Consider the following 27388-nt stretch of genomic DNA (forward strand, 5'->3'; position numbering starts at 1 on the left):
GTGAAGGGTGCGGGGAGAGACCCCGCTGTGGCTGGAAACACGGGGAGCCCTGAGCTCCCGGCAGCGAGTGAGGCTGCAGGGTCGTCACTGCATTTGTAGCACTGTTTGGGGAAGGTCTGTGTCGCTGTCACAGCCTTCTTGAGAGCGGACTCCAGACCGGGAACTCTGATAGTCCCAGCTGTCCGTCTCTTCCAAGGAAACGTCTCGATACATTTTGTGTACATTTCGTACACAAAACGTAGTCTCTTTCTGCTTCCTCTGAGCAGAAGCGAGGCCCTGCCGTGAATTCAGGCAGTTCGAGTAGCGGCTGTGCAGTGAACCCTCAAAGGGCTCCCGCAGAAGTGGTTCGTGCCTTGCCTTTACCCTCCCCGGGGTTGTCCTTCTCTGGGCGACTGCCCTCAGCAGCTCACTCGGAAATGCAGAGCCGCTATAAAATAAAATAAAACAAACACTGCTGATGTAATCTCACAGAATAAGGGTACATTATTCTTGGCACTACCAAGTGTCTGAGCTGTGTCGTTGTTACACAAGATAATCGACGATAGTGCCCTGCAAACTGACGTTTCCCCTCGTGATTTGTGACCCGCTGTTGCTGTCCGGTCATGAATTTGAATTACCAGCAGGAGCACTTTCCGCAGAAAAAGGTTGCCAGCTCAGCATTTCGCGGTGAAACTGCAGCCGCTCTTGGCAAATTGAAAATAACGTGGTTTTTACTGCCAACTGCACACGCATTTCGACATATCAGGACAAGGCTAAAATCAACACCGAGGATATTCTTTAGGGCAGTGCTTTGTTACTTTCCTATTGTAACCGCCTGTTTTGGTTTCCTAGTTAGTTTTGAAACTGTTTGCTTGGAGCCAGATTATACTAAAACATTGTGTAAAGTCGGATTTAAGTACAGGATCCTTTTTTTTATTATTTTATTTATTATTTTTTCTCATATGGGCAATCTCACTGATTTGCAATGTCAGTAAAGTTAGATGCAGTACCTGCAATATCTCAACATAATCTTTTTCTCTGTTATGAGTCAGAAGCCTTGAACTTCTGCCTGATTTACCTGTTTTCCAGTTAAAAGTGGTATACCTATTTATTTGGCTGCAGGTTGAAACACTTTCTCATTGCCCTTCTTTCCTCCCACCTCTCGTTTCTTTCCAAACCTATTGTTCAGTACTGGAGCTGCACCTTCGTAAAGCTGATTTGGAAGTCACATGCAGAAATACTATCCTGCAGTCCTCTTCTGCTATGTTTGTACTGTCCACAACTAGGGGATGTCCTCCATGAAAGGATAAGGTTGAAGCTGTAGCAAAGAGGTATAACAAGATGATGAGGGAAAAAATGTGATGGAAAAAGCATATGACTGAACTAGTGGTTTCTGTACTTTAATGTTCAAAGTCCACATGGAGCCCTTGGACAGCCCTGCAGCTGGATGTCCTACCTGTACTTTTGAATTGCTTTCCAGACAGTTTCCTTGTTAGAACATGGCCAGATTCTGCTCCCCTGTCCGATGATTTTTGCACTTTACAAGTATGACAGAGATCTCTGCTGTCTGGTGGCAGGAATTGTTTGGTGTGCCATGAGCAGCAGAGGGCCCTCTGACACCAGCTTCTGTAAGCAGCAGAGCTATCAGCCTTTACTCCTTTAGGCCAGGTTCTAACGAAAAGGGAGGTGTTCCTTCTCTCCTAAACCAGTGTGGTTGTACTAACTGGTAAAGAAATCCTGCAGCACCTGTGCAGTTTTGCAGTGCTCTTGCATGACCCATAGATGCACACAGCAAGGTGCCAGAAGACTTTGTGGGGACTTACTGCTTTTGCTATTTAAGACATGGTATTTTCTTGCCTGGGTCTTTTATCGACCCCTTTCTTACTACACAATATTAACCAATAGTGTCCCTGTTTCGTATTTAGCTCTTTTAGTAACAAAGACAATGTCATTCATTTACATTTGATCAAAGGCATTTTTTCTTACTTTGTATCAAGTCAGTTGAATCAGAAAAAGGAAGGGACAAGCTTTTAGTTGGCTCTGCTCTGCTGTACACATACATTTAAAGAAGTCTATGGATTTAATTAACAACCCTTTTGATTTCTTTTTATTATTAAAAATCAACTTCAGTTCGTGATTTTATCTTTTCTCATTTGATTGCAGTTTAGCCAACAATGGCATCCACACCCAATCAGAAAGAAGCCACTGGCAACCAAAATTCGTGGGACAGTTTGCTCCCAGATTTACCCAAAGGCCCGCTTTGCAGATACCGTAAGAAAGCTTCCTTCAACTGGAAAGAGATGGCAGTGTTACTAGATGGAGAAGATATCATCCAACTAAAGGTAAACTTTGCAAGAACTGTAAACATGTTTTACTTCTGGAGATATCAGTAGAAGCAAGTATGTGATTTTCAAAGGAAGAGTAGTTAATAATACTCAGTAAACAGGGAGCATGAAGAAACTGGGCTTCCTTATCCAGTTTTCAGAACAGAGATGAACTTTTAAGCAACCTACTTTGCTGTCTCATAAGGCTCATTTAATTACTAAACATCAGTATAGGGGAGACCAGCAGGTGCTACATTACAGAACTTAAGTGTTCATTTCAAACTGAGAAAGAACTATATTCTACCATATTTCTTTACTGTTTGCATTAAGTCATTTATCCCATGGTTTTGCAAGGCACTTAAGTGGAGCTAAGTTCAAGCCACTGTCAAACATAGTATTTCTGTCTGTCTTTCACCTGACATAATTTCCTACAACCTTCTGTGCTTGCATTAATGCTTATGTGATGTTGCAGTTGGGCAGATTAGCATGTCTACCTCGCTGAAAGCTAACCCTACCGAAAAAAAGAGATTAACTGCAGCACAAAAGATGGTGTGGAAATGCATGACTTGGAGATGTAAGAGGAGAAAGAGCTAGCTTTTTTGAAGGTGGTGTAAAGTTATATGGATTTAAGCTAATTTTGAATGTTCACCATAATTATTAAAATCCTAGCAGGTAGATCAGAGAAATCAAAAGGCCTTTTTCTGCATCTGACTGGTAAGAGCATAGAAAGAACACAAGTACTCTGTATCTGAGGGAGTTTCAAAGCTTGTGGGCATATAGTGTTGTGCATCCAGGGAGAAGGAATGACCCTGCTTTTCAAAGGAAAGTACAAGGAGTCTGGTTTTCTTCCTTCTTATTGTGTCATTCTCTTCAGAGAGAAGGAAAGGACTTCAAAAACATTTTAAAAGATTTCGCCTAAGGCACTGCAATTTTTTTTTTCTAAATTACATGAAAGACAATTAAGATGTGGATTTCTTGAAGACACAGATCTGAGGTAAAAAAGTGCCATAGTATATCATCTAATGGAAAAAAAGATCCAAAGTAAAACATTAAAAGTTGCACATTCCTGTATTGAGTGGCTGCATATGATGGTTCCATTAAATGGAGTACATTTCTGCTTTCATCTGGGAACAGAGCAGTTGTCGTAGCTTAATGGCTTTACCATCACGGCATATTTCTAACTGAACGTACTCCCTGGAGTTTTACCTTTGTCCTCAGGTTGAGGGATGTTGCCCTTTAGATCCTGCCAGCAGCTTCATATATTGAAATAAAGAAGCTGTTATAAAAAGCAAGTAAGTTTTACCATACTGTTCTCGTACATTCAGAGCGAATCAGTGAATCATTATTACTTCATGATGAAGGAGCTTTCATAAAATTTAGCTTCATGAGCTTTCATATATAATGACAGACCATTTAAATATATTTTTTAATCCTCTGGAGTTTTTGCTTTATAAATTTACACCTTTTATCAAATTATTGTAGTTTGAGGTTCCGTATTATCCTAGAAGAATTAACTAGTTTTTTTAATGCTTTTAAATTAACATTCTCGTGTCATTTTTTTTGCCCTCAAGAACAGAATCTTCTCTGCTCTGGAAAGTGATCCTCTCTTTGCACGTCATCCTGGAGAAGATTTGTGCCGTGAGAAATATCAAGAGCTGACATTTCTGCGCTGTAAAAGGCTCTTTGAGTATGATTTTCTTCCTCCACAAGAGATCATAGAGAACCCATTAAAGTTCTTTAATATGGTGCTCTGTATAGGAATGTATGATTGGTCTCCAAGTCTCCAATTTGTCATACATAGCGGTGTAAGTACAAGTCAAGGGGTATAGAGGTGTATATTTGAATTTCAGTAACTTCTAATATTGTAGGCTTTATGCCTATTTTATTAAAGTTATATCTTTCCCTAGTCCTTTATTTTCAATAATGAATTAAACTTCAGCTGTTTAGAAGTATCAAGTATCAGAAACTCCCTTGCCTAAACCCCAGTGTCTTGATTAAGGTCAGAATCCAGAAGGAATGGAAACCAGTGTAAAGTTTCTCGCTGACATCAGTGGCTGGATTCTGTTAATCAGTTGTTTCCCAGATGAGTCTCTCAGGATACTCAACATAGCTGGTCAAATAATATCAGTTGAATTAAGTAATTATTACTATTCAGATGGAAGAGGGGGATCCAGGAATTATATTTTGTTATGTGAATATCCATCTAGGAAAACAGTTCCTAATCCATTTGTAGTAAAATGAACTGGATAGTCTTTAGGTTTTGCTTTAGTCAAGGGGCCATCATTAAGGACAAGTAGAAAGCATTTTTAAGCGTTTGCAATGGAGGCATGAACAGGTTAGATCTGTGATAAGTTTAGTCTTCTGTAAAGGGGCCTTGACAAGATGAAATCCTACCTTACCTCTCCCAGCTATAATCTAAGTGTACTTTACTGTACAGCCCACTTTCCCTGGTCTCTTTACTGTCCATCACTATTACAAATCATGTGCAATTTGTGCATTCCATCACAGGCCACTGATTTAATTCGTAATTCTCTGTTTTTACAGATATTTCCAGGGGCAATCATGAGTGCTTATAAGAGGTTTGCACACATTTTGAAACAAGCTTATAGAATGGAGGTAATTTTTTTAAATAACTTGTGAGAAGTGGGCACCTTTGGAACCGTGTCACCACTTGCAGCTTTTTGTTATTTCTATCTTTGTAAATACCTAAGTACTTCTAAATAGCAAAAGAAAAGACCGTGGGGCAGATTCAAGCACTGAGCTCTGCCCATCCTCACTACTGGCTGCTAAACCACTTCCTGGATCTCTTTTAGACTGTCCAAGTTAACATGCAAAGTCTGGGGACTTCTTCCAGAAGGCAGTACAAATGACACTGCACCAGCTTAGTCTCTCTCCGGTCATTTGAGAGTGTCCTACCAGGATGTCCATACCCTTACCATGATGCCATAAAAATTCCATTCTGATGCTCTAAAATGGAAAATAATAATGTTTTAATGCCGGAGAAACACCATATGGAGTCCAGTGGAGACTCAGGACTGTATCCTGCAGAATAAGTGCAGCCTGTCTGATACAGGAGGTTCCAGTCCTACACTGGAGTTTCTCCAGTCTAGGCCGTGTGGGCAGTGTTCATTGTCTGGCCAGACCCTCTTTGATATTGCAAGATAAATATACTGAGTGCACCCAAACTGAGCTTCTTTTGTTACTCTTTTATTGCAATCATTTGAAAGTCTCACAGTTTTAACTACTGTAATAAGGTGGTCTTGAACTGTGCCTCGTATCTCCTTATTTAGATTTTTGGATGTTTTGCTCTGACGGAGCTCAGCCATGGAACCAATACCAAAGCCATACGAACTACTGCCACATTTGATCAGAACACTCAGGTTAGTCCTTAATGCACAGAGTAATGTTTGACAATGTTAAGCTCTATTATTCACTAACAGAACAGAGTGATTCAGGGATTTCTTTTGATTAACAAGAAAGAATCAAGTTCAAATTTAAAAAAAGTTGTGATACATTTACATTATTATAAATTATTAAACCCATTGTTTATTGTTAAACAATAACAGTTCCTGTTTTCTTGCTTTCTCTTCTGGTTGTGATATGAAATAAGGATAGAAGCCTTTTCCTTTGTTGTGTCTCTTAAGGAATAGTTGAATGTGCAGATTAAATTATCTTTTGTCTTTAAATATTAAAGCTTTTTATACAAAGATAAGGATTATTTCCTAGGATGAGAAAGACAAAAAAAGATATAAGAAGACTGTCAAACAGACCCAAAAAAGAAAAGAATAAACTCCTTTTTCCATTAGAATAGTGCTTACTATCAACACTACTGCAGAAATAAATTCATTGTCCTAGGATTTTCTTGGTAAATGATTAGAATTCATTATAGTTTTACATTAAGAGAGAAGAAAATAGAAGTTGAAAGAAGGCTTTTACAACTTTTTCTCACTCTTTGTCATCTACATGCTTGGTTCATGACACGTAGAATTTAAAGTGTATTATTTAATGTCCCAAGAAGGTATTCTCATCTCCCCCAAAGACTGTGGCATTATTGCACTGTAATATACAGAACTGAGCACTATTGCTGCAAGCAAACAATGGCACATCATGAAGTGGCTTCACTGTAATGAGAAATGAGAATCATAGATTTGAAATGTGAGATTTTATATTCTGCAGTAGGACAACATTTCAGTCTATTTTTTCACATACAAGCAGTTCAGTTAGCATTTATGCAACATGGACAATTAGATCTCTTTCCAGAAAAAAAACCACAAACAAACTAAGCTTGTGAGACCAGCAGCATGAGAAGTTCCATTTAAATAAATTGAGTTTTAAGCTGGTGCTGAGTGCACTGCAGTAAAAGTGACTGAAATGACTAATTATTTGATCAGATCATGAAGCTCCCGAGTTCAGGTTTCTTTTACATCCAGAAAGCATGCAATGTCTAGATTTCAGGATGCAAGTATTCTTCAGAATTCTGACGACTTGTGGTCCCCCATTTGTCCAAACTGAGAAGTGTGCTGCCTTTCACACTGTTAGCCAGGCTTTCATTCTGTACAAAACTGTGTAAGGAGGAGGTGGTCCCTGCATAGGCTTCAGCCCTCACAGCTGGAACAGCCCTCACAGTCACCCTCTTGAGCTCACAGCTCAGTTTAAGCCAAGGTCTAGGAAATGCTTCTGAGTCCATCAGTCTGCTTTATTTTTTTTTAGGTGCTTAAATGAGCAAGTAAAAACGGTGAATTTCAGGCTTTATGGTGAGATAATGAACTTTCTAAACTGTAATTTTTTTCCTAACTCTCCAAAGTTGAATACAGTAAGAGACATGTTTTTTGTTGGAGTGCATTACAGAATAAAATCCTGGCAGTTAATGAAGGTTTTCAAGGCATTACCAGGGTAATGAAAAAAAAAAACTACCCAAAATACCAGTGTGCTGAATTTTATGATGTATATAATTTTTTTTTTCTTTCCTGGCTACAGGAATTTGTCATCAATACACCTGACTTTGAAGCTGCAAAGTTCTGGGTTGGTAATATGGGAAAACATGCCACTCACGCAGTTTTGTACGCCCAGCTCTATACTCCTGATGGACAGTGCCAAGGATTGCATTCTTTTCTTGTACAGGTAGGGTAGAAATAGTACCAGTCCTTTTTTCTTTTGTGGGTTCTAATTAAAGACTTTCTGATGTGCTTTATTTCTGTCTGACCTGCAGATTGTTTATTTCATGCCATCACAGTTTATTGCAACTGTAACAAGTTTTTAAGTGTTCCCTGATTTTGCGATGGTTGTACAGCCAGTTTTAGACTGTCAGTTTTCTGCAAAGAATTCTGAAAAATACCAAAGAGCTGAGAAGTGTCCAGACAATCATGGTACTTATATGGTTAGAACTCACCTATGTTATATGAAGTCCTGAAAGTCTTGCATGAGGCTTAAGGTGATTTATGTCTGCCAGTGCTATGGGCTGATTTATATGAAATGTGCAAGCTTCTGCCACAGAAATCAGTTTCTAGAGTTAAAGGCATCAGAAAATATGGCAGTGCAGTAGAAAACTTGTACATAGTAAAATGAACTAGTTGCAGACTGAACAGAATTTATTACAGAATTGGGGAATATTTTAAAGGTGATTGTTACATAAAAGTTTCATTGATTCCTACTGTGTCAGTGTACACCTGAAGAAAATTTCAGTGTTAGTCTGTCAGCAGTCATTAGTGTTAAGGCATATTTAACACAGTTGTGTAATTAGTGTCATTGCCAAAGTAATTTTCAATAAAAGATCTATATCCTGGTTAAGTACAGGCTATATCCAGGATTACGTGCTTGTAAGAAACAGAGCTTTCTTTAGCATTAATAAGAGAGTGCAAGTTGAAAATATTTTCATTGTTTGAAAAGTTCAGGCAATAACTCTCATTGTTCCACAACTGAAATAATGTTTTGTTTCACTTCTGTACAGATTCGAGATACAAAAACTCTCCTACCAATGCCAGGTGTGATGGTAGGGGACATAGGAAAGAAAATTGGGCAGAATGGGTTGGATAATGGGTAAGTCAATCCAATTGAAGGAGGAAACATTCTCAGTTATATCATAATGTAATGTTGCAAATATCCGCCTGTGTCAGTTTGGTCTTCACTTCTTAGATGTTGGCAACTCGTTTTAAACTGTTGGTATTTCTCAAAAAAAAAATAACACAAGACCCAGGCTGAAAAATGTTGAATTTCAGTATTTTCTATCTAAATATACATAGTCTTTCAGCTTCTCTAACCTTTTAAAATGTGAATTGTCCCTAGTATTCTGTGAATATCCCAAAGCAGTCTTTCAGTCACACACTGCAACAGTAATAATTAAAAAAAACCCAACAAAGTCATTCCAGTAAGTTCTGAGTAAAGAACTTTATCAACCTATGTACCCATAGGTAAGTGTAAGCCCGTAATTTTCTCTGTTGATTTCTAGCCTGCAAGAAGGCTAATTGTTTTCCTCAATATTGTTAGTAAAGATGTAAGATTAATAAGGCCCAGTAGAGAAACTCTGTATCTTTTTTAAACAGTGAGATTTCTAGACAAATCCTGGTCACTGCGGAAGAGAAGGAGAAGGCTTGGTTTATTTTTTTTTTTCTGTATTCTCTGTGTGAAATAAAAAATACCTGAGGTCCATTTTTTAGTCATGGGCTTCAATGGCCTTACTAACTTTACTAACCAAAGGAGTCTGATGGGGAGGAGAGACAGTGAGGAAATCGAAGTAGATTTCTGCATTAAAATGGTCAATATGTAAAAATTACTATTTAAACTCTTGTATTAGTTACATAGCTCTGTGTAAAGACAGAAACTTAAAATAACAAGGAGAGGTGTCACTGCTTTATGCCTTAAATTTACCTCTTTCTGTAGATTAATTTCATTACAGATATATGTATTGTCCTTCATAACATACCATTGCAGTAAAGTATAGACATCCTAAAGACAGCCTTTGGCTGTCTTTCCAGAAGGTCACAAGTCCTCCTTCTGTAGTTTGTTGCCTGTAGCAGCCTCTTCCTTTTATCCCAGATATGCTGTAGTGGCAAAAATAGCACTGAAATTTGTGTTTATGTAGCTCAATCTCATTGATTCTCTGTTTCCTGAAGACACAGAAGAAATAAATAGAAAAAAATTTTAAAAAAAGAAAATTAAGTTTTATAGAGGAAAAATGTGAGAAAAGGCCTGGAAAAGAGGGAGGTTCGGGTTTGGGGGCATATTTTTGCCCGCTTCTGCATTACAAACTAGTAGCCACCAGATGGCACAGTAACATGGGCCTGAGCAATCTAAATGTACTTCAACTACATATTTCTGTAGAAATGTTCAAATACTGCTGTTCATTCTTAACATGCAGCATAGTTTTATGTGCAGCACAAGGAAGAACTGTGTGCTTTTTACATTAATTCAAAATGTATATAGTTTTAAATCCTTTTTTCCCTTTGATCTACTGGGAAAAATAGAGTATTTCTTAAACAATTAACTGAATAATCTAAAATTATAATCCACATAATAAAATGTAAATAAGAGATATCAATGAATTTTTATCTTAATGTCAGGTGGAGTCCCTTATCTTAGCTATGACATCATATGTCATTTAAAGCAGTCATATTTTCTAATCATTCTAATCTTCTTGTTTCCTTTGCCTGTATTTCTTTAAAAAAATAATATTTTCTTCTAGCAGCAGTGCCTAAAGAACCCCAGTCATGGATCTGTGTCTCTTAAGTATGCATTAAGACAGTCCCTGCATTAGAAAGCTTAAGACAACTCCTACAGATTAAGACAGAAGAACAAGAGAGCCCAAGGTTACCAATAGATACCCTTTATACAGCTAACAACTCCAGGAGCCTGTGTTCCTGAACTACCTCAGCTATTTGGAGAGCTCTGAGGCAAGAAACCAGAATTGTTCACAAGAACTAGAGAACTAATTTTTGTTTTGTGACCTTCCTGCTCACACTGAACTGTCAAAAATGTCAGGACTTATAGACATTGCTTCTCAGAGGCACACGAAGGTCTGGATGGGGACTGGAGAGGGAGTTGCTTCAGAGTTCTGCTTTTGTTTGTAGGTGCTGTGCCACCCCAGAAAATGGACTGTTGGTTGCATGATCTGCAAAATGCCAGATGTACAGAGAGACATTTCACCAGACACTGCCTTGTCAAGGTGTTCTCCTTAGCTCTTTAGTAATCTTATATCCTAGCTTATCCCAGAGAAAGCACAGCCTGCAGTGTAGAAGCCTGTTGTATGTGGGGATGGGAAAACATTCCCTTATGCCGTGACTACAGGTGTTAGTCTCTACTGCATGCACTGCCAGGTTTTTTGAATGTATATTTGAAGCCTGGTTCAACTACTATGAACAGTCAATCAGGTCTATTTTCATGTAGTTACACTTAGGATATGTGGTCAGAGTGAAGATCAGAGTCTGCCATCTCTGTCAGAGACGTTTGATTTTGTTCCTGTGCTTCAAGAAATTTATGCTAATGATTTTCAATATGAATATAGAGAGTTAAATTCCTGAACACTAATGAAGGTCACAGGGAAGAAATTCCAGAACCTCCTTGGAAAATGCCATTGATTTATGCTATGTAAGAGAACAGGGTAGGAGATTGTAGTTGTCTCTTCTGGCTTTGGAAAACAATTAATCTCTTGGGTTGTTTGACTGAAAGCTGGTTTCCTGCTAATGCAGAGTGTAATGTCTCTAGTAAAAGAAAGAATTTCATAAGTAATGTGGAATTTTCATAGTGTAAGTCCATTTCTCAGTCTGTCTTTCCAAATAATTCTCATAGTTTCATAATTCAAATGTCTAAAAATCACATGGGGTTTACAGTTCTTTGTAACTTCACTATCCTGACAAAAAAAAAAAAAGACAAAATCACTGTAAAATATTTTAAAATATTTTTCTTTCTCTTGGAAATTTGCAACAATTCATGTAATCAATGCATAAATGGGTAAAAATAGAACTCCAGGTTTTTTTATGGAGAGTTTAGACTGGTTTTGTGTTTTGTTACCAAAATTAAATCAAGACTACCACCAGGGGTTGCAAGTGCTTCAGTCTTTATTTTATGATAATAAAATGACCACCTGTTGCTAGTGCTCTGGCACTAGTCTTTGAAATGTGCTGTTCACTGCAAACCCAAAACGGAAGTAGCTGAGGGGAAAAAAACAACCACTGAAAAAATCCCTGGGTATTTGGGATTTCGGGGGCTTTGCAATAAAAGGTATAAGGGAAGTGTGTGTGACACACACATATTGGGTAAGTGCTGATGTGCATTTCTGTTTCTTTCCTATATTGTGGGGGTTTTCTTTTTGTTTCTTTTTGGGTTTTTTCTGTCTCCCTTGGCTAATGTAACATTACCAAAAGTACCCATTACTGCAGTGTGCATCAGTCATTGACACTGGGCTGGTGGTGAACCAATTTCATGTCCATTTGTAACTAGCAACAAATTGCTTCTTACCCCTCTCCAGAAATGGAAATAATGCCCATCTGAATCTACCTGGGGAAGGTGAAAATCAGCTATAATTGTGTTTCTGAAGTGGTGCTTACTATGCTTCTCTTTATAAAATGTGTTCTGAACTCGTGCAGCTCTATCCACTGATACCATGTATAGAGTTTGATGAGCAGACAAAACTTATGATAAAGGAAGAACTAGTAAAATGAAACTGTCATATTAGCTGAATTTTTTATAGAGGAGAAAACAATCTTTCTGGGGGAAGAAGAATTGTTAACTGGATCTCATTATAATAATGCACTTTGGAAGACTGGTGGTTTTTATTAGTTGTTTAACAAGCTTTCATGTACAGTTATGTCTGGCTTCAGGTATACAACATGCTAAGATGTTCAGCATATTTTCTAGCAGTCAGTGAGGCCAGATTTAGTTTTCTGGATGCTGAAAACAAAACAAAATATCCAAGAGAAAATGGGTAGAGGGGATTTATTGGGTAGAAATGCAGTAAATGGTGTAAAAGAACCCCTTGTAGAAAGAGTTAGCAGGCTCTGAAAGCCCTCAGTACAATTCCTTGTATATTGGCAAAGATGGCATACATCACATAACCTCCAAACCTTTACAGATGATTTTAAATGGTTAATTCATATTTTTTTCTTTGTTACTACTTCAGTATGACTGCCAATAATACATTATGATTCTGCTACTGCTAGTTTAAGGGCAGAACAAATGAAAATCTAGTCCTTCAAAAGGTCTTTGTCTCCTAGTGTTTATCCTCTTAACTCATTTAGATTTTGCAATGGTTGCAGTTATTTCACTAGGAAAATAGGAGCTGTAATGCATAGTTTAAGTCTAAATAGTCTTTGGAGCTTCATCTTTCAATCTGGAGCAGTAGTTTGGTGAAGATAATATCTGTAATCAGCTTTTTTGGTTGTTTGCTTCTGCTCCCATACTGCCTTTTTCTTTGTGCTGCGATGAACTTTTATGTAGCTTTGTAGGGGACTCAGCTAGGGAACTGGAACTGCCTGAAAAAAAACACCAGACAATTTTAGCTGTCTTCAACCAGATCATTTGTCATGTGTGGTTCACTGCAAGGCCTCAAGAGTGGCTGTTTCAGTACAGGGAAAGGGACACTACAGAAATATGAATAAGAAATCAAGTGTAGAAATCAGTCTTGCTTCCCAAATAAACAAGTTTGGGCTTGTTTAACATTTTTTATTGACTTACAGCCTCTGACCTAAGTCACAGACAATTGCAATAATGATGAAATGGCTGTAAAAGAAAAATAAATGTTAAAAATGCCTGTGCCTGTATTTACGTTATCTGAATATAGCATCAATACTTCAATCCTTGTGAAAAGTGCTACTTTCATAGTTGAAACCAAGTAGTTTGCAAACATCTTACATGTTTTCAGTTTAAGTCAAAACAGTGATTTTTGTTGTAGTCAAGGTTAGACACAGACCTACAGTGCTGTGCACGTTACTAAGATGTAGTCACATAGCTGGAGAGTGCTGCCGTATACCCTCATCTTTGTCGTGTTCATGTGCCTCACAATTCTACAGCCATCTCTGATTCACACTGAAAGGCACTTGGTGGTGCTAATGGGGAAAGGTAGATGCAGATCTGGTCACACATTTGTTTTATCATGCACAGAAATACAGCCTCGCATCTGCAGCGACCTTCAAACAACCTTTTTTCTTCCTTAGCAGAACTCTCTCAGCTCTTCACAGTTGCAGGAGTCTGCACATCCAGAGCTCCTTGCAAGACTGGCACTTAATCTGTAAGAACTTTAGAATGAGTGGATCTGTTTGTGTTCATGAAGTCTATCAAGGTGGATTAGGAGCCCTATAAAATGCTATGTTGTTTTATCAATGCTATTCAGCATTACTGTACAGAGCTTCATTCTTAGATTAGAGACTTCATTGTAGAAACTAGAGCTAAAATACTGCCTTGCAGTTTTCCCCAGTTTCTCTGTAACTCTTTTCAACTCTAACCTTTCTGTGAATTTCAGTCTGGAATATCTGGCTATTTTCTTTCCTTCTGAAAGTTTTTCACCAAACCTCTGAAATGTTATTATTCCCAAGGTTTGTTGTATCTCATAAACAGCCGTGAGATCACTTGACTCACAGCCTTCCAATACCATTCACCTGTTTTCTGTTTCTGGCTGAAAGTCTGACTGGTGTCCTTGCACCATCTCTAACATAGTCAGTAACAAAAGCTGGCAGAAAAGGCATTTTAGTGAGTCTAAAATTCACCAAAGCATGTTTGAGCGATTTGTGCTATAGGTAACAGCTTATTAATTTAGTACTGGCAAAAGGAGCTCCTAGCTTTTCCAGCTGCTCCTCTTTTATCAGCATTGCTGCACACCAGCTGAATTACTATTGCATGATTTAAAGTCAGAGTAAGATTAACTTAGCTTGAAATGTTCCCTAAGCTACTGGCCAAAGAACCCAAACAAGAATGCTACTATTGGAATAGCACTTCACTCTGCTCAGCTAGTCAAGGTAGAAATCTGTGTGATACAGTTTTTACCTGTGTTAAAATATGTGGTTTCATGATGCAAAATTGCACATCGCTGTAGAGCCCTGTGATATGTATTTCAAGTGACAGCTGTCCTTCTGTCTTGCTGAGAGGTCTTAATCTCAGTCATGCTATTTGCTATACTGAAGAGGCCCTAAGTAGGGCAGCTTTCAAACCTCTGGTCTTGTCATCACTGTGTGAAATTTAACCATTTTCCAAACTTGCTGGTACATGATATCCCCATGACTGTGTATACAGTTCCATTATTGTAAGATATTCCTTCAATTCTTTAAGGAGATTTTTCCCCTAAATGCGTTGACAGATGTGGGCCAAGTCTATGCTTTCTAGGTTAATAACCATTAGAAACGTGATCACTGACTTCATTAAATCTTACTATTTATTTTTAATATGTTCCAATATCAAGTTCAAATTGGCCAGTATGTCTAACAATTCCCAACAGCAAAGTTCTTGGAGAAGGAGCATAGCAGCAGTTGGCAGCGATCTCACAAGGTCACCTAAACGCCTAGTCCTGTAAGGTTCTGCATTTATTTTCAACACTGGTGCTTATAGGCAAAATACCTTATTTCTTTACACATGGGAATTTTCTGTGTGATTTTTAATTGCTAGTTCTACCACTCTCTTTTGCTTCTTAAAGTCTTTGCCATCTTATATGTGTATCTGTATATCTTATAGCAACTTGCAGGAAAAGAAGTAAATAATGTATCTGTAATGGATAATATCAAGGGAAAAAATCTAAACTTTCAAAACCTGTTATTTGAATTCATTTTGATTTTAAGAAAATAGGTTATTGTATAACAATAGGAAATTCCGTATTCTGGTTCACTACCTGTGAGAAAAATTATTTAAGAAGAGTATACATGTAGTTTTTAATCATAATAATTTTTAGCCTTCTTTTTTGGGGTACAGAATTGGCTTCATTATATTTGTGTCAGACAGATTATAATAAAACTTTCTTAAATGTTTTTCACTCTTTCCAACAAAAGATTTCCTCTAGATTTAACTGTTTGGGATTGTATCACAACAGGTGAAAGTGGGTAAAACTGTGTAGGTCATTTTGAGAGCTGTTTTGTTTGGCACTCATCTGTCACATATTCAATATGAGTAGGCTTGAATTTCCTAAAAGTAGGTTATTGGTGTATGGATTTGCATAGTAGCAGATTTGAATTTGCTTTTTATGAACTCTTGAATCTCAAACACGTGTCAATATAAACAATTTTCTACAACTGCGCAACTTTGCTGAATGAATTGAACAAATCACTACAATGTAAAAAGCAACTGGATAATTTACCATCTTATTCATTGTCGCTACCTATCAAATGACAAGTGACAGGACAAGAGGAAATGGGCTCAAGTTGCCCCAGGGGTGCTTTAGGTTAGATGCTGGGAAAAATTTCTTCACTGAAACAGTATTCAGGCATTGGAGCAGGCTACCACAGGAAGTTGTGGAATCACCATCCCTGGAAGTGTTCAAAAGGCATGTGGATGTCACACTTGGGAACATGGTAAACATGGTGGTGCTGGGTTAATGGTTGGACTCAATCTTTTTCATCCTTCATGATTCCATGATCACTACCATGGATCTTACCATTCATCACACACAAGGCTAAGCATGTTCCAAATAGGTATTTGCAAAGAGAAGGCTCAAGAACTGGAACCCTTTGAAATTTCTTCCTAATCTATGCCATGAAGGTCGTATTGTCTCTCTCTATTAGGTCAACTCTTCCTTTAGTCTGGTTTATAATTCCAGTTTTTATCACCCATGTGGTAGCTTTTTAAAATAATACTGCTTTCTTCCACACATCTTTTCCTACCTTGGAGGGATCCTTTATAAACATCCAAGTGACACCCTTACTTTGATCACTGATTCCTTCTTAAAATTCTCATTTACTCTAATGGCTTGTAAAAAAAATGCTATTGAATAGCTGCCAGTGTGCTGTGACTGGCAGGTATCCTGTCAAGAAAGTATTCTTCAGTAGTTAGTGTCAGCTAAACTGCTTCTTTGAACACATTTGTAGCTTCCTGTCTTATGCTTGGATCATAAGGTCCTAGGAGGAAACACCTTCTTGGAATTCTATGGATGTACAGCAACTATGAAAAGAAAGTGCTAAACCAGGGACCTAAACCTTGCCATGCACACTCTCCTGTAATTAAAGTAATGAGTAGTCATAATTTAAAAGCTCAAGTTCTGTCTAAGGTGCATGCTATTGCTTAAAAATACTGCTGGTTATACAGTTTTAATTGTGATTCTGTTTGGGATATAGGGAGCAGAGAATGTGAATTTACCCAAAAGATCTTTCGTGAATGAGATTTTTTATTTTCAGTGATATGAGAAAATATTAACAAATATGAAAATCAGTTTTCTGGAAGTTCTGAATTTTTTTTGGTTATGAAGTGGTGTTGTCTCAGAGAAACTGGCACTTAACAAAGCACTTATTAAGACTGTTAAGGCCAGTAAGCAGCTGGTCCTTGGTTAGGATAGCACGCCTTTCTCTGTGTCTAAGTCCGAAAATACTGTGTATCTCTAAGGCTGAATAAATTCCGTATGCAGATACGTTTCCTTGGAAACAACTCATAATTTAACAGCACATGCAGCAATGCAGCCCTTATGTAATTTATTAATGTGAAAGACCTGGCTCTCGTGAGCCTTATTAAATAGATCAGCCTGTATTGGCAGGGAAAAGGAATTTTCTTTGATTACAAATACAGCTTTTCAAGTGCTATTAGATAGTGACATATTTGTGAGTGGAGTTGATACTACTGCTATTGTGCCAAGTTCTATTGCCCATTTGGGTGAAACAGTTCAGACACTTTCTTTCTGACCAATGTGAATACTTAGGACATTCTTCCTATTCTAACAACTTCCCTCTTTATTACTGCTAGGGTGCCACAATTTAGAAAATGTTGTCCCGGTCTTCCTTTTTAACATGCCACATTCTAGGGAACAGAATTCCTAATCTGAGTTTAAACAAAGGAAAAATTTCCATTTGGTTCCTCCTCAGAGCGCTATTGCAGCTATGTCCTCATTTGTTTTGCAATAGCATGAATGATCCTCCCAGATCTATATTTTAGACTCATAAAAATATATAGTGCCTCTATTCCAAAGCAATCTCCAGACTGGACTAAACAACAAGTATATGCTTCAGTAAAGCATATACTTCAGCAGAATTGTTAGTGGCAGGGAATTACTAGGAGTCAGAATGGTCCAGTCAGCTTCTAGGCAGGAGAAGGAAGTTGTTCATCTTCTGAAATTTTTTGACAGCTGAGATATCAAGCTAAGTAACTTACCTGGGCTCATGCAGACTGAGAATTCAGTTCAAGTGTCTGAGGTGTCGGTGAAAGTACCTGTCAAACTGCTTGTGTATAAGTTCTCTAATAAGTGACTTTTCTTGTCCCTTCCCTCAGATTGAATAAATTGCTCATCCTTCCATTACTTTTTTACTTTACTTATGAAGCTACTGAAATGGCCTCCTAGAGTCAATGAAGTGTGTGTTTTGGTTTTGTAGGCATCATCTTTTTAAAGCAAACCCAAAAAACCAGATGAATTACAACAACTAATCTCCCTTTGTGAATTTCTTGTGCTGCTCTTGAGTTTGAAGGCCTTCGTTGTCCCGGGCTTGCTCTCCTAAAATAATTTACCTGGCTTGATGGGCACAGTTTTCAGTTCACTGACATGCCTGAGATCATTGTGCAATCCTGTCTTTGTGACATTTTTCTGTAATGCAAACACCTTGGACAATGTAGATTTTACACTGTGTATTTGTTTAAACAGATTCGCCATGTTCCACAATGTCAGGATACCTAAAGAAAACATACTGAATATAGCTGGAGATGTCACAGCTGAGGGGAAGTACTCAAGTTCAGTCAAGGTATGAAACGAGGTTTTGTTTCATTTATACAGTTCATTAAATATACAAAATATAGGTAGATTAAGAGACAGAGCGTGGGCCTCTTATGTTGGGAGGTACTAGAGACCTAAACCTAAGTAAGGCTGTTAACAATTTCAAATGAGATATGAATGCCATTTTCGTAATTCTGTTTCAGAGATGTCTCACCTGGCTGATTTTACTGAACTCAGTGCTCTTTAAACTACCCCACTGATCTCAAAGAGTTTAGAGTTTGGCCATGTTCAGGCAAGACTGCTCTGAGTCTTGCCTGAAAGTCTTTTCTGAATAAGTCAAGAAACAAAACTGGCCAATCCTCTGTGCTTCTAATCACGCTACCAAAGTTGCATCTTCATGGGGGCTGTAAATGAAATGTTAGCCTCACCATTCTGTCTGTGCCTTTTATTCATTCAGGATGTTAAAGAGCGTTTTAGTGCAGCTCTGGGAACCTTGTCCAGTGGCAGGATTATGATCACGGCTATGTCCACGACCAATTTAAAGCTTGCCTTGGCAATAGCCATTCGCTTCTCAGCAGCTCGCCGCCAGTTTGGACCAACTGAGGATGAAGAAATACCTGTTCTTGAATACCAAACACAGGTGAATACTTTGGAATTCACAGCTATGGACTTTTATATAATGAAATGCAGATTCAGAACTACTGTAGATCACCACAGTAACACTGCAGTTAGCGAAATTAAAGTTGTCTGTATCATCTGAAGCATCATTCTAGTGCAGTTGTGGGGGTTCATTCCCAACTCAAGACCTTCTCCTGGCACGATCAGGCTTTTGACATAAGTTCTTGGAATAGCAAAACCAAAAATATTCATGTTTCTGAAGTACCTAGAAAATTTTGTCTTCTAAATAGTAACCTTTTCAGAGAAAGACTGTCTCATATGCATATGTGAAAGTACTGCACATGTAGGAACTAGTATTTCTTTGAAAATTTTAGTACTTCTTTTGCTGTTACTCTAATTTTCTCTTTTTAGTCTTTATGCTTTAAAATTACAAAAATCAATGACATCCATTGTGGAGAAGTCTCGAGATAGTACTGATTTGGAGGGGAATATAATTAATGTTTGTCTGCAGTTTATGCAGATGAAAACAACTTTTTGCTCTGAAAAAATAGAACAAGAGTATGTGGAGTAACTGGGAAATAGAGAAAACTCAGATCTGCTGAAAGACAAAAGTTAAAATATAAGAAGTGCTGAAAACAAACCTGCCCAGTTTGTCTTTGCAATGTGGGTGCTTTTTTCCAGCTTTGCACTTAGTCTTGCAATGTTGAAAGAGTTCATGGATTTCCACAAACTAGTGAAAGCTGCCTTCTTTCCACCACTTCTGAATAAGCTGGGATCTGCTTCCATTATTCTCTGAGTCTCTCAATTTTTCTCTGTTTTGGCCTGTTCTGTGGGTTCTTGCTGAAAATTTCGTTCCCTTCTTCCTTTATCACAAAAGCTTTCTAAACTTTTCCTTCACAAGCCCCAAGTTGCATGGAGCAGCAAAGATGCTTTTTTCTCTGCTTCTCAGCCCTTGTTTGTTTGGGTTTTTTTTCACAGAATGTAACCAGCACTAATATACATTCAGCAACAAACAAGCAAGTGAAATGGTTACAACCTCTGTCATGTTATTACTGAAGAAACATATGAATCATGACTGGCCCTGGCATGCCAGACATTTTATAAACACAGGGTAAAAAATATGTCATTGGTCCCCAAAGCTTCAGTGAACTTTTGCACTAGTTTAACAGAATGTTTATCACAAAGTCATGAAATGCAAGAACTTGAATAACATAACTGTAACTTGTATGTAGTTACAATTAGTTATGTTAATAGACAGTTATTGTTAAGTTCTCCATTAAACAGTTTCCAATTTGAACACAGTAAAAATTAATGGGTTAGTTCAATACAATAAGTATTAAAAACATATATCAATTTGTGATCAAATCAGTTTAATTTTTTTTCTAGCAATGGCGTCTTTTTCCTTACCTGGCTGCTGCATATGCCTTAGATTATTTCTCCAAGTCCCTGTTTGAGAACTACGTGGAGTTTGCTGCAGGTGCGTTGACACAGCAAAGGAATCAGAGACAGGTGAGATATTTACACATTTCTTTTTCACTGAGCTCTAACTATAATAAACTGGAAACTTAAATGAAAGACCTACTTAGAAGTCTTAGGCTATGTTGCAATCAAGAATGATGGAGCAATGTCTCAGAAAATATGAGGCTACAAAGTACTGATTAAAGTTGCATTTAGAAAAGCATTAAAATTAGTTTTGATGAAGTGATTAAAGTTTTATAGATTTCTTTGGGATTAAAAGTTATGTTTTCTTGCAGAATTTTTTATCATAAATATGTTATGAGGGTGCAAATTCAGCTCAAATCCTTGCATTAGGATAAATATTTTTAGAGAAAAAAGTTAAGACTTTAGAGTCAATGCTGAATTGCTCATCCACAATCAGCCCATTGGAAAGTCACCCCTTTACAGAGGAAATAGTTTAATCTATCAACTCTGTGCAAGGACTGATTCCTAATCAAAATAACAGCAGTATGGGGGTTTTTATAGCATATAAATTTTATTTATTTTTGCAAATTTTGACAATACAAATTGTTAGGGCCTACACACTGGCTGTGAATTGCTCAGATCTTATTTAAACACTCAGGCTTTTTTCAGCTAAAATGAAGCTCATGAAAGATTTTTGTACTCGTCTCTGGGTATTCTAATTTTTCCTCTTTGCATAGACCACAGAAGAATCTGTTTCATTTTTTTATCTGATACTTCATCTCTGGAAGTCTACAGTGCAGTCACTAATCTTAGGCAAAACAGTGGCTCTCAGGAAAAAAAAACATGATAGGAATAAACATCACTGTTAGTTGAAAATGTTAAGAATGTAATCCTTATGAATTTCTTTTGTTTGAGAGGACATCTAAATAAGCAAACAAACAAACAAAAGCAACCAGGGAGTTGCTCTTAAACAAACCTTGGTTGTATCAAGTCACTGTCTCCAGAAACTGGAGTTCCAAACACGTTTGCAAAGGAGGGTCAGCAGAGTTAGTGTAAATGCAGACTACTCTGCTTCTCTGGAAACCAAGGATGTACATTTAAGTTTTCCTATTCCTTACAAAACAGGTGCTTAAAAGATGAGTGAAAACTGTGCAAGGCAATAAATTTTATAAATATCCCCTTGCTGACCAGGGAGAGAGGTAGTGCTTGTGTCACAGAGGGAATGAAGCTTTCTCTGGACGGTCCACCTTCAGACCTCTCCATTTTTGGGAGGGAAAGAGTGACAAGCAGTTCAATGCCATGCCAGCTGGCACAGCTGAGCTAAGATGTACCCATGTGCCCATTACCTGGCATGAATTATTCCTGTCTCGTGTAAGAAAGTTGGTGCTGAAAGTTCTTCAGTTTTGTCAGGATTTTTCTGTGGTACCGAAAAATATGCTTACAGAGATCTCAGAAAATTTTATGCATGTATTGCCAGTTACTGTTCATTATAAAGCAGTACACATATATATGGCTTTAACTGGTCACAAACTTACTTTGTGTAAAGGTTATTACTCACTTATAACTTGTTTTTCACAAAGGCTGATTTGGGACGTGAGATTCATGCTTTATCTGCTGCCAGCAAACCACTGGCATCTTGGACTGCTCAGCAGGCAGCCCAGGAGTGCCGAGAAGCTTGTGGAGGACATGGTTACCTTGCCAGTAAGTTACAGTCTGCTGCATATACTGATCAGAGAGAGAACAGTTATGTTGATGTGTTCTTCAACTGCTATTCTATCATGATGTCTGCATTTTAGCAATATGTTTAGAAAGTATTTTTTCCTCATATCCATATTTTTAAAGTTTATGTCATTCCTGTTACCACAAAAAAACCCCCTAAACCTGTACAGGATCTGCACCAGCATTTGGACACACTATACAAGCAATTCAGTCTCAGTTTCAAAAACAAAGATGCAGACTTTATAGAGGAAAATTCCCCTTGTTAGATGAGTACCACATTTTTCTAAAATCTTTACAGTATGTTCACTTTCACAAACTAAACAGTGAACTTTCAAACTCCTCTGTTCATCACAATAGTTTTACATACAGGGACAGAAAACTCTCTTGTGTTTTGTCACAAAATAATTATTTAATCTCTCTTAGCTTCCACTAGTACATTGCAATATATTAAATTATGCACTTGTTCTTATTAAGTGAATCGTCTGGGTGAAATCCGAAATGACAACGATCCAAACTGCACATATGAGGGAGATAACAACGTCCTCCTTCAACAAACCAGCAACTACTTAATGAGCTGGATGAACTGCATAAGAGGTAAGTTTTCAGTGTGGAATCTTATGCTGGACCCAACAGTGTGTAGCTAATGGAATTAGGAGGTAATTTCATACTGAAAGCATTTGATAGTCATGTAGTCATTCTGTGAAGCATAAATAATGTGCTACAGACTCTGTCATATGGTACATTCATAATACACAGATATTTGCTGCAAGAAATATTCTTTTTCCTAAATCTTGCAGAAACCAGCTAGATGTTTTGCCATCCCTAATCAGGTTAAGTCGTATCTTACTCCCTGAGAAGTGCAATTTATTTCAATGGAATTACCTCAGTACTGCATTCAGTTCTGGGTTCCTAAGAACAAGAAGGATTTGGACCTGTTAGAGAGGATCCAGAGGAGGCCACCAAGATGCTCAAGAGGTCTGAAGCACCTCTGCTATGAAGAGAGGCTGAGAGAGTTGGGTTTGTTCAGCCCAGAGAAGGGAAGGCTCCAGGGAGACCTCATTGTGGACTTCTAGTACTTACAAAAAAGAGGGAGAGCTACTTTTTACATGGGCAGATAGTTATATGACAAAGGGGAATGCTTTTAAACTAAAAGATGAGAGATTTAGTTTAGATGTTAGGAAGAAATTCTTCCCTGTGAGGGTGGTGAGACACTGGAACATGTTGTGCAGAGGAGTTGTGGATGCCCCGTCCCTGGAAGTGTTCGAGGCCAGGTTGGATGGGGCTCTGAGCACGTTGGTCCAGTGGAAGGTGACCCTGTCCAGGATGGGAGGGTTGGAAATAGATGATCTTTAAGGTCCCTTCCAACCACCCCATTCTATGATTCTGTGATTCTGTGTTGGTAAAGTCATCATAAGTCTGTTTATTGTACTTAAAACAGCTCATATCACCTAACTTGGTAGCAATATCCATCACTACATTTTGTAGTTCTCTAGATTTTGTTTCAGTTTTCCAGCAGTGAGTTTCACTAGCATCTTACAGAGCTGGAAAACTCAGCAATTGGAGTTGAATCTTATGGGGCATAATTATAGGCACTGATGTCAGGTTTTTCCACACTTGTCCACCAGTCCTCTTTTGGCTGAACTAGGCCATAATAAAATAAATATTATGGTCTAATTTCATCTGGCCTGCTGAGTGTATGCATGGCTTTGTAATAGGCTTTTAGTTCCAAAAAGTCTGATTTCTTTTCTTATATATCATTTTTATTTCTTTTGGTGTTTCAGATAAAGCTCCTTTTGAATCCCCTTTGGGAACAATAAACGTTTTGCAAGACTACCATCATATCCTTGGCTGGAGATTCACAGCCATTAGTGTTGAAGATTGCATGGACTCCTCAGGTAGCCTTCTGCTGTTGTTAAACTGATTCTAGAATCTTAAATTCCCTTCCAAAGGAGACAATCCAGAGATTTGAGATTCAGCCTCTGCTATTTATTAGATATTTGTCATATTTGCTGACTTTCTTTGTATTACATGCATTTCAATTTACTAAGAACATAGTTTGCATTTCAAAGTAGGTTCTATTGTCCCCAGCCTCAGTTCTGGAATGGAGGATAGCATCAGATATTTTTCTTCCATTTTTGTGTCTCTAAAGTAATATCTGTGATTTAGGGGGTTTGCCACTGTATTACTGTTTTCCAGTTCTAAGGCCATTGATTGCCACTACCTTCTATCGCTAAAACATCTTCTTTTAGAAAACCACACAAGTGATTTAGAAGTATGTTGAAAAGGCATTAATTTTCTCTGGTTTTGACAGTTGCTTATGGTTGTATAGAGAAAAACGAGTAATGGTAAAAAGAAAATTCCCTGCAGTTTTCCTGGTTTAGTCTGGTGTAATCAAATCAAGTATGACATTAGAAGCCACTCCCTTTTGTGTATTACTGTGAGCCCAGATTGGCCCTTGGAGGCAAAAATTATAAAGAACTGAGCAGATAATGAGAGAGCAAAAGGACACAGAGCTTAAGTGAATCTGTATAACTGAGAACATAACGGGGGAAGAAACTCCAGCCTTGACATATAAGGAGCAATCAAGTTGATTCCTATAATTCAATAACCACTTCAGTGCTCAAATAATTACAGAAAAGCTGAACTTCAGATAGTGATGCACAGTACCAAGTAAGATAGTATCATAATAGCTGCAGGGCAAAATCTGAATCATTTCAAAACATAAAGGTTTATAAGAAAAAGACTAGTTCAAAACAACTGCTTGCTTTCTTGTTTCCTGTATGTCTCCAAGATGCACAAACTGATATGTAAGAACATGTTCTCTCTTCTCTTTCAATACCTACTGAAACAGACTACAGTTTTTAAAAAAAATCTCAATCTGTTTATTGATCCATTCTGTTAGAAACTGGACTGTTAATTTAGTTGCCAAAATTTAGGCAGCATGTAAGCACTGCCAATTGCCTAAATCATAGTCTACACTAAATCTTAAGCTAAGAAACAAGCAAGCAGGATTCAGGCAAGGACTTTATGCTGAATTACTTTTTACCTTAATAGTTCCAGGCTGTTCTTAAAATATGACACAATTATGTACAAAGCTGTTCATTTAAATGTGATTACATTCAGCCATCTTTGCAATGTTGGAAGTCAAGCTTCCATTAAATGTGGACTGTCTTGTCTTCTTGTATTCTCAGACAAGACTGCGTACCTTGCAGACCTAAGTCTTAATATGAAAAAAATTAGCAAGCTAAAAAATTTATTCAAGTCAGAAGTCTAAACTGAGCTGTAGGTATACCTTGTCTTCTAGCTTTGAGTCAGTATGAACTAGTGTATGGTCAGGTGTGGTGTGTCTTCACTGTACAGTTACAGTTTGACTGTGGTCCCCAGATATTTATTGTATCTACAGTAATGGACAAAGTGTAACATCAATTAACATGTCAGTTAATCAACACTTTCACTTTTCATCTCAAGTAACAAAAACTAGGACTGCAGTAGAATTTGCGTGTGACTTCCTGCATTATAAATGTGAATGTTAAGAATTTTGCTTCTCTCTTTTTCACAGTTCCTTTAGCAGCTTATAAATGGCTGGTTTGCTACCTACTCCGAGAAAGTGACCTAAAACTGAGTAAGAAAAAGCAGGCTGGACTAAGTGATTTTGAGGCAAAAAACAACTCTCAGGTAATACTTATTAATCTTTCTTATTTTATTTATTCGTTTTCATGCAAGTTTTTCAGGTCCTGTTAGCTTTATCTGCTTGTGTCATGAAGTACAATTTCCTCAACCATAAATCAGCAAGTCAGATAACTAATAAAACTTAATACCTGTCCATGTTCTTGGCATAGAACATGATAGCAGGACAGTTACTGTCAGCAGAAGTCTTTCAGGATATATTTCCCTTCAGAAAAGTTGCAGGCATGTGCTGCATGCTGTCTGTAATTTTGATAGCACAACTTATGAAGACTAAATCTACCAGTATTAAATCTACTGCAGCATCTGATTATTACTTCTCCATCTGCTCTTGTGGCCAAATACATACTGTAGGAAAGAATCTTGCTCTGGCAGGTAGGTAAACTGGATGACCTAATAGGTCTTTTTCATCTCCAATTCCTATAGGGCAAAGTACTCATGAAGGATACCAGACTGACAGCACTGGAACCTGAAAAGGAAACATTGACAATTTACATATAGCAGATCCACTCTCTCACCAGAGAGTTTTAACAGCTAGGAATGGCTTAACTCCAAATTTCAGTGCATATCCCCAAGTTCACCAGATTCCTCTGTTACCTCCATGAGAAAAACTGGCTCATACCCAAAGAAAGAGCAGTTGTCATTTGTCACTTAGAAAGATCAGTTCCCTGAAAATGGTCAGTGTCATTCACCTTATCTGCAAAGCTCGTTAAAAACCATTGAGAAGGAATATTCAACTCTACAACTAAAAAGAACCAGCCTAGCTTCAACAGGGGATGATCTGTGTGAAACAACTGGTAGAGTGGAGAAAGTCTTTCCTGTTTTTTACCCTAGAAGCAGCTTATTAGAGAAACTCTTCAGGGTCAAACTCAGAATGGGAATTGCCAGAAATTCAAATCTGATTTCCTGTCAGTTGGCCAGGTCTTGGGGAGGCCAGTGCATTAGAGAGAGTGGTTTGCTCGGAAGTGTGAAGGTTCTTTTCTCTTTTATGTTCAGATGTGCTAAAATCCGAAGATACTCAGGCACACAATTTCTTTTGAGATAGGCATTGATATACTTTAGGTCATTAGGTTTTATTTTCTCCCTACAACTCCTCCTCAGGACAGCAGGATTTTTTATTTTAAATGGCATACCTCAAAAACATCTGAAAATGATTTACAAGCTGTGCTTTGAAGACATGTACGTATTTGATTTAAAACTTTCTGGGCATGAAACAACAGTTTTCTGTCAGCCCAGTGGCTGACTAATACATAATATTTGTTCATGCTATAGGGAATCTGGAAGAGATTCCTGGCATGTCCCATGGTTATTTTGTTTTGGAGGTAGCTTTATAGAAACAATACAGTAGTGCAAGCAAAGGTAAAGAGGGAAATAGAATTATAGAGGAGAATAACAGGGAAATAATTTTTAATGTTTCATTTGTGATCTTAAGACATTTCATTCTGAGTAGGGAATTGATATTCATATCTAAAAAAGACCTTGTAGTAAGGGGGAAGTCCTCCCTAATCCTGCAGAGAATAGATGTGTGGTTTGCCATTTATATTTGTATCTGAGCTTGGACATAAGTATGCCACTGGACAGCTGTTGATACAGACAGTTATCTTTGGAATATGGCTTTTTTAAATGTTGCAGTGGATTTAGATGCAAGGACATTGCAAGTATGTAAAAGGAAAAAAACAGCTAATCAACTAATTCTAAATTAAAAAAAAAAAAAAAGAAGAAAAACCTCAACCCTTAACAAATGGGCTAAAACCAAACACATGTTAACAACATTGCAACAAATCAGCCAGAATAGCAGTGGTTTCATATTCCCCTCCTGTTCACC

At 37.7% G+C, this 27388-nt stretch overlaps 2 protein-coding genes across 2 annotated transcripts in view; one reads left to right on the forward strand and one right to left on the reverse strand.

Moving 5' to 3' along the window:
• Window positions 1–732, reverse strand: part of TRMT44 (tRNA methyltransferase 44 homolog) — an 18495-nt gene extending 17763 nt beyond the window's left edge. The window contains exons 1-2 of the mRNA XM_018076439.2: window positions 650–732; window positions 89–427 (exon numbers count right to left, since the gene is read on the reverse strand). Coding sequence (XP_017931928.1) covers window positions 89–427; window positions 650–732 — 422 coding nt within the window. The remainder of the gene's footprint in view (window positions 1–88; window positions 428–649) is intronic.
• Window positions 733–2142: 1410 nt separating this feature from the next.
• ACOX3 (acyl-CoA oxidase 3, pristanoyl) overlaps window positions 2143–27388 on the forward strand; it is a 32243-nt gene continuing 6997 nt past the window's right edge. The window contains exons 1-13 of the mRNA XM_029962581.1: window positions 2143–2321; window positions 3875–4108; window positions 4848–4919; window positions 5594–5683; window positions 7281–7424; window positions 8251–8339; window positions 18052–18148; window positions 18578–18760; window positions 20125–20247; window positions 21741–21861; window positions 22354–22473; window positions 23661–23774; window positions 25439–25554. Of these exons, the coding sequence (XP_029818441.1) occupies window positions 2154–2321; window positions 3875–4108; window positions 4848–4919; window positions 5594–5683; window positions 7281–7424; window positions 8251–8339; window positions 18052–18148; window positions 18578–18760; window positions 20125–20247; window positions 21741–21861; window positions 22354–22473; window positions 23661–23774; window positions 25439–25554 (1671 nt within the window). The 5' untranslated portion in view covers window positions 2143–2153. The remainder of the gene's footprint in view (window positions 2322–3874; window positions 4109–4847; window positions 4920–5593; window positions 5684–7280; window positions 7425–8250; window positions 8340–18051; window positions 18149–18577; window positions 18761–20124; window positions 20248–21740; window positions 21862–22353; window positions 22474–23660; window positions 23775–25438; window positions 25555–27388) is intronic.

The sequence above is a fragment of the Manacus vitellinus genome, unplaced genomic scaffold (genome assembly GCF_001715985.3).
Source record: "Manacus vitellinus isolate BGI_N305 unplaced genomic scaffold, ASM171598v3 scaffold_0_pilon, whole genome shotgun sequence".
Taxonomy (NCBI): Eukaryota; Metazoa; Chordata; class Aves; order Passeriformes; family Pipridae; genus Manacus; species Manacus vitellinus.